At 38.2% G+C, this 14,486-nt stretch overlaps 1 protein-coding gene across 4 annotated transcripts in view; it reads left to right on the top strand.

Moving 5' to 3' along the window:
• BABAM2 (BRISC and BRCA1 A complex member 2) overlaps window positions 1–13,481 on the top strand; it is a 176,062-nt gene extending 162,581 nt beyond the window's left edge. For all 4 annotated transcript variants that reach the window (XM_087774426.1, XM_087774427.1, XM_087774428.1 and 1 more), the window contains one exon: window positions 10,113–13,481. In XM_087774426.1, coding sequence (XP_087630552.1) covers window positions 10,113–10,176 — 64 coding nt within the window. In that variant the 3' untranslated portion in view covers window positions 10,177–13,481. The remainder of the gene's footprint in view (window positions 1–10,112) is intronic.
• The last annotated feature ends 1,005 nt before the right edge of the window (window positions 13,482–14,486 follow it).

Genomic DNA, 14,486 nt, shown 5'->3' with positions numbered 1-14,486 from the left:
TTTTGCCCAGTCTTTTCTGCTTTCTGCTACTTGTATCATTCCTACTTCCCCCCCTCTCCTTCACCTTGCCTTTTATACTTAGGAGAGGTTCCTAGTTGCATCTTGTCTGGCATTGACTCTCTCCTTCAAATCTACTAAATAATTTGCTAAATAATTGCCCTCCAACAATAGAGTTCAGTGTGCACTTATGTAGCCTAGGTAGGAGGAAATAATAAACGTCTTGAATAAAAAGTATCTCTTTAAGAAGTTAACCTTTACCTGGAGTGGAAAAATATGGCTATGGCACTTCAGCAAATAGGAAAAATAGAGCAGGCTTGTCACACTGTAGCTCATACGACTGGAAATTTCCTGCGAATTAGTACTGTATTTAAAAAGACTGTATGAAGATTGAATTTTTCCATGATGGCCTTGGAATATCATTCTCATGATCCACTGGTAAGGAAGTGGAGTGACCGTGCTGTGACAGAGATATTCCAGTGCCCCCTTCGCAGACACCCGCTACCCCAGCACTGAGTAATCCCCGAGGGGAAAATGGAAGTTAAGAAAGCAGAAGCAAAATTTGCTGTGATCTAAGACCACAAGCCTTCATCTGACTGAAGCAAGTCTATTTATATACATTGTGGAGAAGGTGAAGGAAGTGAAGTGTTTATCTCTTGAACTGGCAAGCAGAAGACATTGATAAAACTGTTTCAAAATGAGAGATTCATTTTGCTACGTATGCTTTGGGACACTTAGAGCCACTCTTTCGGTGCAGTACACCTTTGTAAATTCCCAAATATCTATATCAGAAACCTGTGAGAGAATAAAGCCCAGAATCCTGATTTCCAAATGATTCAAAAAAGTTGCTTGCGTAGTTACTGGCCTTGGTCTATATGCACTGATTACGTCCAGTAGCTGTAATTTTTATCTGTAATTGTCGGTAAAGGTCCCTGCGTTTGGGAGCACATATATTCTTGGAACCAAAGCTACCATCTTTTGCAAAGTGATGACCCTACTTATGCTGCTGCTTTAAAATAAACATTAATTGCCAGCCTACATAATGATCTGCAGTCCTGGCTCCGCAGCAGTTCCCTAGAACTCCCTTCCTTCATATTTTGCCTTTAGTCAGGTGGTTGTGTTTATGGTTGTTTCATGATTTGAACAGATTGTCAAGATTCATTTTGCTTAATGGTAAGTTGGGCAGCAAAGTCGTCTTAATTTTTACAGCAGAGCTATGTTGAATTCTTGACTTTATTTATAAAATCAATTGATATCATAATTTTTTGGAACAGACACGCAAATGTATAACCAAATGAAAATTTAATTTTTATTTCCGTTTGCTTCATATGGAGTAAAGCCACCTGTTATTTCTGCAATCAGCAAACCATTGAAAAACATGTCTAAATATAACCATTTCTTGTACCTTTCTGTGTAACTTGAATCAGAAATGTTAATAACTCCAACAAGAACTTCCGGAGGAAAAAGACATTGTTGGTAAAACACAGAAAACAGCTTTTGGGCACGAGTGGATTTTAATGTTTAAACTTCAGATGTGTACTTAGTTTCACTAGTTCTACTACTTCAATTTCCTGTTATGGTTTTGGTAGCATATGTTTTGTTTTGTTTGTAATTTTAGAGACGATTTTCTGTCATGTAATATTATGAACTGAGCTGAAAGCAATGACTTTTCTTAAAAACTTGCATTTTGATGGGTGCCCACTGCAGACCTCCAGCTCTCTTGATGCTTGATTACTGGCCTGTCCATCAGCCTGGCTGCACAGTCAGTGCCTTGTGTAGACTGGCAGGTAGAAGTGGGCATAGGAAGTTTACTGAACTCCTTGTAGGTAAATCACAGCAAAAGGAGGTAGAGAGACAGGAATATTAGAAGAGGAAGAGAGATAATGTGATGAATTTGGCACCCGGAAAAAAAAATTGCTAGCAGCATAATGGCATTGTGCACTGACTCCTTTGTACATTTGTGTGTTTAGCCAGTTACAGTAGCAGTAATTTAAGAACTATTGTCTTGCTGTTGTATAAACACTTCAGATGTTTGCTTGGCATCGCCAGTTTTGGAGATGTATAAAATGGAGAACTGTGTAGACATTGTGTTACACATAAAAGCAAAATATTTGCTATAGATAAAGCTGCCTAGTAAGGAAATTATAAACCACATCCCAGAGAGCATACCATCAAGAAGCTTAGTTTAGAAACATGAATACGTGCCAAGTATCGTTATGTATATTTGAAGCGATAAAGAAATCCTGGAAGGTACCTTTATCATTCTGCTGCTGTGCTTGGATAAGTTTTAGTGATGTTCAGATTTGAACGGTGGTTTAGAAACGCTGCTGCCTCCCGAATGCCTAGCACATGCCATAATAGTCCTGATTCTCATTAGCTCCTGAGCCTTTGCCACTTGGCGCCCAGCCACGTTGTGGGCCTGCCTGCTGCAGCCTGATCCCAGCTATGCAACCAAAAGTTAGAGCGCTGAGAACTATTTGTCACTTCAGTCCTTGTAATATCTTAGATCTGGAGAGAATGATAATTTGTTTTAACAATCATTTTCTCCCAATAGAGGTGTCGTAAAATGTCTAGCGTAAAATTAACCTCCTCTTACCCCATAGTTATCTCAAAGCAGGGAACTGCGTTCTTCTGCTCTGCCGTGAGTGCAGCCTGGTGAGGAATGCTGTGAAAGTGCCTGTGAATAAATAGACAATATGGTTCGCCCAGTGGAAATATGCTTTTAATGCATTATATATAGGAGAAATAGCAAAGAGGTTTAAATGTCTCGTGTCTGAGTTTACAAGGAAAAAACTAGGCCTCGAACATTGGCATGAGGCCTATTAAAAGTGGGTTTTCAGTAGGTTTCCACACTTTTGCATTCAGCCCGTGTTAAATGCAAGGTGTAGAGATGCAGGAGGAGGGTATAACGACCTGATAAGGACTTAATGAGCACTCATGGAATATGACCTAAATACATACTCTCTATTAGAATTAATGTAACAATTTATTAATTTAAGTTCTTTTTGCTAATTAGTACTAATTGGGTTGAATTAGATAGCTCCTGACAAATGGAATTTAAAAAGAAAACAATTATATATAAAAAAAGAAGGGCTGGCATCTTTGATTTTGTCCTGTTATAAAGAAACTGCAAATCCTAGAGACTTTGGAGAGTTATGGTAAATATCTTCTACACAGGAGATGAATTATTAGGGGTTCCATGAAGCAAACCAGCTGGCTGTGCCTGTGTAGTCACGGGAGGACAAATCCTCTTGTCTGGCACCCAAAAGGGATTGTTGTAGGTGTTCAGTATCTTCAAAACAAGTTTTCATTGTGTCAAAACAAGTTGCAACAGGAACATAAAAATACAAAGACACGCTACATATGTATGTATGCTCCGTGCAAAAATACTTTGGACTTCAAAAAGTGAATAATCGGGTGACGTTGATAAAGCCTGGAGAAGCTCTTTTATAATTCTAATATGGCTATGCTGTTGAAATAATTTATATAACAAGATTTTATTGCAAAGTGTCAGCATAATAATATTAGTCTGGGAGGAATAGGTCAAAGACCTCAAGAAGCCTCAGGCTGTCCTTTACTCTGACCTACGCCCTTCTTAGTTCCTGTTTGCACTTAATTTAATTGGAAGAGGGGAGAACGTTGCTACTCTAGCTAATTTATGAAGATCAATCATCTCTGGACTGAATTTTTTTACGTCAGGATTCTGTGGATTTGAAGAAACTTGTGTGTGTCTTGCAGCAGTTCCTTTAGGGTGCAGAAGGAAAGAAATATGGGATGCAAAATTGTGCAAATCCTAGAGTTGCAACTCCTCTAAAAGAAACGGACAGCAGTTGAGGCAAATGCCTGGGATTCTCCACTGTATCTAGTACAGCTGAAAGGAGTACAATTCGGTCCTCACCTCAGTCCTGCGGTAAACAAGTGTTTGCAGAATATTCAAACATAAACTCACTGTTAAACTTACTGGACAATTCAGACAACAGAGGACTGCTGAGGCAAAGGGTGTCCTAGCTACAGACCCTAATCCAGAAGACTTGGAAGGGTTACACAGAACTATTCGGAGATCCCCACGACTACAGGAGTGCCTGGCCCAGTCAGACATATTAGCTTGAAAAGGTTGAGGAAAAGAACCCCACATTTTCCTGTATGCCTTGCCTAGACTAGGAGAAAGTATATCAAGTATACTAGCTACTATGATTTTGAATACACTAAGGTTGTTCTATAATTAGAGCGTAATATTTTCAGAATTAAACCATAGTCACAGTAGGTACTAAATCATTTTACAAGAATGAATTAGAATATTGAAATAATGGGTAGTATTTAAGAATATAAAGTTTGCTCTCAAAGCCAATACTAGGAAGAATCCAAGTACTATAACCTAAGTCTTCTGATGACAAGGAACACAATACATGCGCTTGATACGGTGTGAAAAAGTAAGGACAGCCCATTTGTCTTGGTGAAGAGATCGGGATTTCGGCTCAAGGGCTTCCATTTGCCAGTAAAGAATGTGCAAGGGCAGAATACACTGTGCTGGTAGTAGACGTTGCTATACAGCTAAGTCCATGCTTGATGTGGACCATCAGGATTACTTCATCCCCTTCCTTTTCCTCAGATCATCTCTTGATGGAAAAGGCACTTGAAACTCCCACATCTTGAGCTGAAACATAAAATATATGAGTGCAAATAGGGCTAGCATGGATGAATTTTTGAGATCAGCGTACTGAAAAACTTGGTACTCTTGAACCGAGGAGTTTAAGGGGAATGTGTTTTGTGAATGACTTAAGAAGATGATTCATCACCCCATGATGAATGTCCTTTTCCCAGACACAAAAAGCAGAAATCTCATTGATATGGCATTTTGTATGCTTTTTTCCTCACAGAGTTTGAATCTCTTATGTTCTGCTCCAAATTTCCCACATGAAGATTTTAAGAGAAATAGGAACACCTAGACAACTCTTCTAACTTCGTTACACAATGAGCAGTAACTAGAACACCATTGTATAGTTGGCTGTAGCACCAGTCAAGTAAAAGCAATAGCAGAAAACAAGTGCGTTACAGTTGTAGAATGCTTTCACCGTAAATATATGTGAAGTGTTTGATGGGAGATCACAGCTACGTAATTTAAAATCTTTGCAGATTTTCAGCATAGGAATCTGAAGGCAAAAGATCATTATCAAATGATCGATGCAGATTTTCTACCAACTACATTTTAAAAACTCAGCACTACTGGAAAAAACATTACAATTAGAATGAAATTTCACAAAAGCATGTTAATTCTGAGTCAAGTATGTTTTAAGCACTGCAAACCCACACCCTGGGATTTAGACGTGTATGGGCTTCTGGAGACCTTGTACTACAGTCAGTGTTTTATATCACTAGAAAACATGTAAACAACGAGTGATCCAATTCTGCCTTCTTTATATACTTACCATTTGCAACAGCAAGACTTTCTTTCCACTGGATAATAAGGTGAAAGAAAGATAAGTGCTTTACTCTCAGCAGATGTCCTTGAGCGTAGCACCTGAAATTCAATGTACCGTATCAAGTGTATATAGTGGTTAACTACAGCAAAATGTGTTGTTTTCTGGAGTGCTGAAGAAAAATTTCCATAGAAACCCCATAACTTGCTACCTTGAACTTGGAAAATGACCATTTGAGGAAACAAAACAAATAGACAAAAAAAAAAAAAAAAGATTCTTACAGTAAGACACTCAACAAAGAGTTAGACATGTGCCTGTATGTGTATGAAGATTGGCACCCACTCTAAGCTGAGAAGAAAGCAACTCTTTAAACACTGTTTAAGCTAAGATCTAAACCATTACGAGAGGGATGCAGAGCCATTGTACTCAACACTCACGTAAAGAATATCTGTGGACTTTGAACAAACCAGTTTCTCTGTACTTGAAGGAGCATGTTATGCGGTTCTTCTGAGCTTGGTGTAAGGTCAGTGTGACATAGACCCACCGAGAGCATGGTAGAGTAAAGCAGGAGAAAGAAGGAAATCTGTGTTTCCCAGAAAGGAGAAAAAGCATTGATCAAAAACTGATTTCTGCCATGTGACACAGCCTAGAGAAACCATAGATCAGGTTAGCTTTCTGCATCTTCAGTGTAATTCAACAGGTACCCAAATTACTGAATATTTTTTAATAACAGTTCTCTAGAGCTGAAAAGCGTATCTAGTGGATGTAAAAATAATAATTTCAAAACACTTCCGAGATACTTGAAAGTATCGTGTGGCAAAGTGTCTGAAACAAAAAATGGTGAGATTTTTATGTGAATTGTGTGTTGTAGCACAGATCAAATTCATTGAGGGTGTAAATTTGTGTGACTAGATTTATGCGAATAGGGTATGAGAAACAAATCTTTTTCCAACGTTCATGTTTACATTCACAGTTTCTCTGTGCCTGTATGTGCAGGATGCTGGAGTATGAGTATTTCCATCAATTTAAAACCTTTCTAAAAGAAATGGCATTCTGTGTAAAAGAGGCCCTTACCATCCAGTCTATAGCAGAGTATTGTCCTTCAGAAAATTTTGTATTTCTTTTAAAGTTATTTCATGTAATCTATTGTGACATAATATGTCCATGTCATAGTCCTATTTATGTGGAAATATGTAGACTTTGACCTCAATGCCAGTTGGTTGATAGATGAAGCTTACTCACTCAGCCAGTAATTGGTGCTTGTCCTGTTCCTCCTTACTGATAGTCTCTGCAGTGGAACAAAAAGTCAGAATTTCCATTTCATAGGAAGTTCAAATATTTTAACGTATGGTTTTGTCCCAAACTTCAGATAAAAAGAAAAAGTTCTGAAAAAAATTTTGCTTGTAACATGAAAAAAAATGCATCTGCTAGCAGTAGCACAGTGCTTCCTGGAAGCAGAAGTTTTAATGATTTATCCCATCATTCTTCATGGACTGGGTCCTTTGAAGAGACCGCTTCTGCTGTTATGTTTATACTTATGACTCCTGTGATGCACAAGGGCCTTGTCTGTGTGACTAGATACATCATCTCTGAGACACTGGACCGCAAATAAGCAGGTTAATACCAAATTTAGGCTCAGTTCTACAAAACAGAACATCACTTCTCAGGTCAACCCAAACCAAAGTACCTCATTCTTTTCCTTCTTTTCCTGGTGAAAACTCAGTAGCATTTCCACAGAAATGCACGCAACTGGGTAAAAATAAAATTTTCCATTGAAAAAGTCATGTGATTTAAAAAAAAAGAAATTCCAACACGCTTTAATAATGAGTAATGTATTTGCTGCCTGTTCTACTCCTTCATATATACCGAAAATAAGTCTCGTTACTTTTATACACTAACGCTTGCCATTCCCTCCCTATATGCAGTATTCATTAATATCGAAGCAGTTTAACCTCCCTTCTCCTACTTCCCCATCTTTCCTCTTCAGTCTGTTAAATGTGCTGTAGCTGATACAGTCCTATCAAGTATATTGTGCTTTTGGATCTCTTTGCAGGGTCTTTTTTGTTTTGGGTTGAGGAGGGTAATTTATTCTCTGTGTGTGTGTGAGGAGCCATAATTATCCAAATGTTTTCTTCCAAAACTTCTTTAATCTCGGATACCTAGAGTATGCGGGAGAGAGCCAGAAATGGAGGAACATATCCTGGGTAAACATTTGGTACTACATTTGCTTCAGTCTGGACAAGACCACAAATGATAAGGGCAAACTTGTACTTTAAAGTATGGAAACAGGTACTGTAAAGTATGGAAAGAAAAAAGTAGACATTTACAAATTATGAAGTACTAATGGAATTTTCGTAGTGTATGGAACATTTCCAAGAGGTTCATTTGAACTACCAGTGAAATAACATCTTCTTTGAAATAGTACATCTGATCAGAATGTAGGGAGGTGTTAGATTTAGTTTTGCAGCAAAGGATACAAGCTCTACTGCAGGAATCAGTGAAAAGAAAGGATGTTGGTGTAGTTAAAGATGGTGTGGGAGGGTGTATGTGGTATCAGAAGCATTCGTTCTGGAATTTACCTTAAAGAAAAGTCATTAAATGCAGTAAGTGTGGTTTTAATACAAAGCACAGAAATGCTATAAAGGAGGTGTTTCAGAAAAGAAATAAAACGTAGGAAAATACTTCTGCTTATATTCCATTTAATGATTAAGAATTTTTACAGTTTAGGAAGAGGGAAGCTTTAAGTAACGTTTATCAAGTCAGTCAGAAGAGCATGTGCATGGAAGAAGAGTCTGCAGAGAAGCTATCAAAGGGGAAGGAAGAAGCTACTTAAAATAAGCAAGGAGAAGAAATATAATTAAATGTTAGGCCAGATAATGCAAGGAGAAATAAAAGGATGATAGATCCTGGCATTGACAATATGCAAATGATATTCCTTGAGCTAGCAAATTGACGTGGAGCTGACCAGGACATACATAGGCTACGATTTCAAATGTATGCTGTAAACACATGAATACAGAAATGGCATTCAACTGTTAAGACCAGGTGACAGGCATACCTTCTCAGCCAGTTCATGTGTGCGTGTGTGCCAGGATGAACAATCACTTTTGTGGGCATAACTACGAGGGCTGCTTTCTGAACTTTGATTCAATAAATCAAGAGTGTGTTCTGTAAATACACAGCACAATCTCTGTATGCTATAAAATGTGTGTGCTGGTTTTGCTGCTTTTCTTTTCCATTTCTGGGCTCAGCTCCTCAGTCCAGAAGTGCTTTTACTTTCTACTGCTCTGTTAATCTTTGGACGGCATCTCGTGTGTGTTTACAGCTTTTGTACAAAAGCTGACTGCAGCTATCTGTTAATTCATTTGCCAGACACAACTTCACAAAGAGAGGGGAGTGTTCTCTTTTGTGATCTTGCGACGTTTTTGGATATGAGGAGGTATGATTGGTGTTCAGTGATTGCCAAAACTTCTACCCAAATTATGAAATACATGTCATGATTGTGAAGACGATCAGCATATGTTTGCTTCAGGAGGTATATCAGCAGAGAGATCACGAATGTGATGAACATAATTGCAGCTATTCTCACTTTGGATTTTTTTTTTTTTTGGTGGGGAGAACAGGAAGAGGTTCTTCTTGCATAGAAATTTATAAAGACCAGTAATATGAACAGCAAACAAAATCTAAAAAAAAAAAAAAGTAGAGAAAGTGAAAGTTTGGTGCAGAAAGTAGTAGTCAGAATGATGAAGCCGCTTCTAATATAACTCGCAAATAAAGGTTATCATTTGGACACATAAAATATGTTTAGTACATGGTTGAATATTTCAGTGCAATAAACTCAAAGATACAGTTGAAACTCAATTTTGGATACTTGGGTTCAGCTCATTTTACAGATCTATGAGTCACTCGATTCTTTGTAAAGAATATAGACTAAGATCCAAAATATACAAAGCACATCTTAATTTTCAGAGTCTAAGAAAAGGGATTACAGTTCATCCAAAGTGTTAGTATTTATTCACTACGTCTTATGTAAACTACTGCCATCAACAGTGATACTGTATTGCGTCAAGGTTTCTGTAAGGAGACAGATAAAGAGCTTATCTCCTGCACGTATTCTGACTTCTTTTCACGATTTTCCTGCTCCGCTGACTTGTCTGTCTTTGGGCCTTTGGTACCATATGTGAAGCTTTCTTCAGCATAGGGGAAAAAAACCCAATTTTTTATCCCAGAAACATGGTGAACATCAACTGCATCAAAAAGTTCCAGTTATAAAATGCTGTAGCCAGTGGCATAACCATGCTTGTGGCTCATCTAAGTGTTTCTCACTTCTACAGCCATTGAAAGGTTTATTTTCCAGTGGATAACACAGTTTGTCTCTGGAGCTTTGCGTTGGATAAAATACGGGCAGTTCGTCAGGCTCATCTGACAGTGTCAAGTTACTGATGTTGACCGCATTAAGAGGTTAGTGGTGAGGACTCTGAGGAAAGCAGCACTGCTGGGTCTAGAAAGCTGAAGTGTATGGATCTGTTGCATACTAAAAACTTGTAAGAAAAACACTACCCATTTATGAGATCTAATAACGGACTGAGCATGGTAACATTATGCTTCTCTGTTAAAACGCTGGCTACATACATGCACATGCCATGTTCTAAGTTTACTCCTTCCTAACCGTGCATTTTCTTTTTTTTTTTTCACTAGGGCATATTTCAAAACGTTTGTCCCTCAGTTCCAGGAGGCAGCATTTGCTAACGGGAAGCTTTAGGCAGCCTCGGGCACAGAGATGATACTGAACAGATCCTTCAGTCTGCACGTGTCAGCCCACAAGAAGAATGCCTGGAAATGGGTTGGACTGTCTTGATAGGTGCTTTCTTGCCTCTGAAATGGTTTTGGTAGCTTCATTTTTTTTCAGATTTCTGAAACAAAAACCTCACTAGCATGCTTAAAACTGAATATTTGGTATTCGTCCTGTCCCTTTGCCTCTGCCACCACCATTCCTTTATATATCCACTGGATTAAATTTAAAAGGGTGTGTTTTGATGTGATAACATTTTCTCGTGCCAACAGTGTCCTGTGTGTTATGCCTTGTTTCCTTGTCTTCAGGTGGTGTAAATTGGATTTTTTTTTTCCACAGAAATACTATGTAATTTGTATATTTAGTTAACATTTCCAGCTTATCCTAAGAAAATAGAAAACTGCCGTATGTACCAGGAATGCCTAGTGGACTGTACAGTGCCATATTCTGCCTTGGAGGTTTGCATCTCACTGTGGTGGTTATTCTCACAGGTATGGATATGAGTTGCACAGTTCAATTCTCAGTGCCTTTCAGGTTGGTCTGATATTAATATGGCAGGGTGTTGGAGGATTTTTTTTAATATTTCAGTTTAAAGCTCATCTTATATGAAATGCTATGCTTTTATGCTTTGTTTTTATTTCCAGTTGTACAGTTTTGGTGTTTTTCTAATGAACTTCCCTTGCCATTACAAAAAAGTTCTACTTCTTTAGCACCAATGCGCAAGAAACTAGTTATATGAATCAGTATAACAAAATAAAGCTCTTTCATAGACCTGTAATTTTTCCAAGTAAGACAAATACTGCTAAGAAGCAAACTTTCAACAAAGGAATGAATGATGTCTTGGAAAATAACTGACGAAATAATGTAGGGCTATAGGTATTTAGCTTAATGCTTAAGTTCAACAAGTCTTCTCAGAAATAATTTTAAGTGTATATAACTGGAAACATTACCTCCCCTAATTCTGAAATGCCAAATGTAAAATCCCACCTATTCATCCTTTCTTTCACGCTTGTGTCAGGCGCACCAGTTGGGGCTAACTGTCACGATGTCACTTCCCAAATTAATTTGTAAATAGACCAGGGTACTTTCCAGTAAGGAATAAAATTAACAGTGTGTGTTGCTTATAAACGGCATATGGAAAATATGCCCTACTTCTGCTAAGTATAAGGAACTAAATGAATAGTATGCAGATGATACAGTGGCACTGGAAAACATTTAATTTGAAATTATTCGCTACAGCACCACTATCTACTTATGCAATGAAATCTCATCAAATTACTTGATTGGCAGCATTCTCCTACCCTTTCTAAAACTTGTTATTTTACATTAAAAATAGTGCTTTCCAGGGGAACGTCCACATAGGAAACATAGATGGGTTTTGAGCAGTGAAGCTTAATAATTAAGAATTATGCAAATAATTTAGCTCTAGAAACTACAGGTATTTTTAGCTAGTTAATAGGCAAAATTTTAGTTTCTGTTTAATAGTGAAGTTCTTGGCTGGAAATAAAGCTGCAAACAAAATCGGAAGCCTTATTGCAAATCTACGGAGGAGGGGGCGTATTCTGTCCTGTGACCCACCCGCTTGTGACTCTCGCTGCGTTATCTGAGGGCTGTAAACGGCTCCAAAGGTCTGAGCCTGAATTCCCTCGGTGGAGGCATTGCATTAGGCTTTCGCAGGCAAACCAAGACTTATAGCAGATGTGGAGGGTAATGGTTTTATGTGAATAGCAAAACCATAAGGGAACAACCTTAAATGACTGAAAACAGGCATTGTTTGGTATTACTGCGATGATCTCACATCTGCATTCTTCAGGTAAAAGTCAAAGCCACAGACACATAGTCAAGAATAACCTAACTCTTGTGAATGGGGTGGGAGAAGGAGAATGAAAAACATTTGTTCTCATAGTATTCAAAATCTGATAGAAACAAATCTCCAGCATCTTCAAAAGGCAAAATCCAAACCCTCAAGTTGCATCAGTAGATTCCTGGAATCTTACATTTTATAACCTTGTGTTTGATTCAGTGTTGTAGTGATTGCCCCATGAACAGAGTGTTTGCTTTACACACCTCACTGTCCAAGTGGCACCAGTATTTTTTTTTTTATCTTTTCAGAAGTTACCATGATTCAGAGGCCAGCAATTGCAAAACATTTCCAAAAGGAGGTCCGCTCTTCAGAATTAGCATGCATTTTCAACCAAAAATACATCCTTCACCTCAGTCCTAGTAATTCTGGACAAAGGACTACTTTATTATTAAAGGACTAAGAGTTTTAGAAGCCATGTAAGAAAAGACTTTGAGAATATAAAAAGCCTAAACCAGCAATTCCTTCTGTTGAATTCAATAGTTTCACCAACTTTTCACTAGCATATATGGAAACGAACTGATGGTTTCAGTCTAATTTCACATTATGCTACAACTGGTAGTATTCAAAAAAAAAAACAACTAAAAAGTAGAAAAGTTGAGAAACTGAACTGTTTGTGTTTAAGATAAAGTCTACAAGCCTATCAATTTTCAGATTAGAAGAAAAGGCATTTTTCTTCCACTTAATGAACATTTTCTTATTTCAAAGCCACCCTACACTCTTTGACCTGTACAGTATTTTACAGAGCCCTTCCTGATAGTTCTCAGAAGAACATATTGGTGTTAGCACTACAAATGGGGTATTGGGAGGAAAAACATGGAAATGAGTGAACTCTTCTCTCCAGGAGGAGGGTTACCATATAAATACTACATCAGAAAAGAGAGTGAATTTGAATAATTTTATATCAAATCAAGTATGTGTTGAAGGCATTTAAGTTAGCCACAAAAGTTGTAATCTAATAAGTTGGAGTTATTTCTGTTATCTTCTGGTTTATGATAATATCCATTGTGGCCAGTTTAATGGCAATGAGACTTTCAGTGCTTTCTTTCCAATAATGTGATACATGCAATTAAAATGAGCAGTCAGACTTAGGCTAGTTTCTTTGGTTTATGAGAACCACAGAACATAGGAGAAAAATAGCAATGTTACGAACATACTGAAAAGCCTAAATTCTACTCTGTCATGATTTTGATTGAAAGAATGCAGTCTCTAGTTACTAAGCCCCATTAATGCACAATTTTCCAAAGGTCCTTAAAGTGCAAACTTACAGTCAAGCCTTTATTCATCTGCATACATAATCCACTGTGCTAGAAGTAATAACAAATCTTTCGGATTCAAAGTTTGACTTTTTGTGAACTTGCTGGAAAGACTGGACAAACAGCTGGAAGAATAAATAAAAGTTGACTATATCATACATAGTTTGGCCTTCACTGATCTTTCTGTTGTGCTGGTCATCACTTCGTTGATCAGCACGTTCTGTTTGCTGAATCGGCAATGTTTTCGGTATCTCTGTGTCCTTGAACATCCTCCTTTTCAAATATGAAGTAGACTTGACTGAGATTTCGAGAAGAAATCATTGCTAGAATTAGCACGGATCTCCTACAGTTTGTTAGACCCTCACTAGGCGTGTTTCTATGTGTGTTTCCTTCTTCTCATCCCGTCTGGCACTTGCAGCAATAAGCATCTTTGCTGAATCAGTCAGAAGACGAGATTTAGCAATGAAGCGCAGGACCTTAAGTCTCACTTCAGGTCGTTTTACACAAAGAGACTTCTTACCTAGGCAAGAGGGGAATAGGTTTGGTTAGTCTCTGTCAAGCAGTGCCTCCTAATACAAGGCTGGAGGTGTAGCGAAGGTCAAAAACCTGTTTAAGTGGTGAGTAGAGACTGCTGCTTGAACATCCTCCTCCTCCTGTGTCAGTACCCTTAACAACCGGAGAAGCAGCAGGCAGTAGAAACCTGTGGCAGCATGCGAGGGTCACCCCTGCAGGTCTGAAATACGTTTCGAATACCACGTCTACGCGGCAGAGGTACATGGAGATGAAGGGGTAGTGTCCTCTGTCAGTGGAGAAGGGGAGTTTCTCACCTTTCCGGCTTTGTGAGAAAGGCATGCTGCGAGAAGGTAACGAGCTTTGGACACAGCTTCTGACCATGACTGTTAATTACAGGGTGCTGTCCCTGCCCTGTGAAGCAAATGAAATCTGTGACCAAACTTGACTGCTAGTGAATGCTCTTCCCTTAAATTACTTATGTCTCTGTAATTGACGTATTGTAACGCTCATTAATCCTAAAGGTTACACTGTTTCTTACTTCGTAAGTGTTACTGAAAATCCCTTAAGTCATCTCCTTTTCAGTTTTTGTTTTCAGGTGTCTGTAATGTTCTGGGACAATTTTGTTTCATCCTCACTGCTATTTTTAGCAA

The sequence above is a fragment of the Nipponia nippon genome, unplaced genomic scaffold (assembly GCF_047370975.1).
Source record: "Nipponia nippon isolate SJK-2023a ecotype South Korea unplaced genomic scaffold, ASM4737097v1 scaffold_4, whole genome shotgun sequence".
Lineage (NCBI taxonomy): Eukaryota > Metazoa > Chordata > Aves > Pelecaniformes > Threskiornithidae > Nipponia > Nipponia nippon.
Note: the sequence above shows the minus strand (reverse complement) of the source record. Positions and strands in the feature narration are given on the sequence as shown.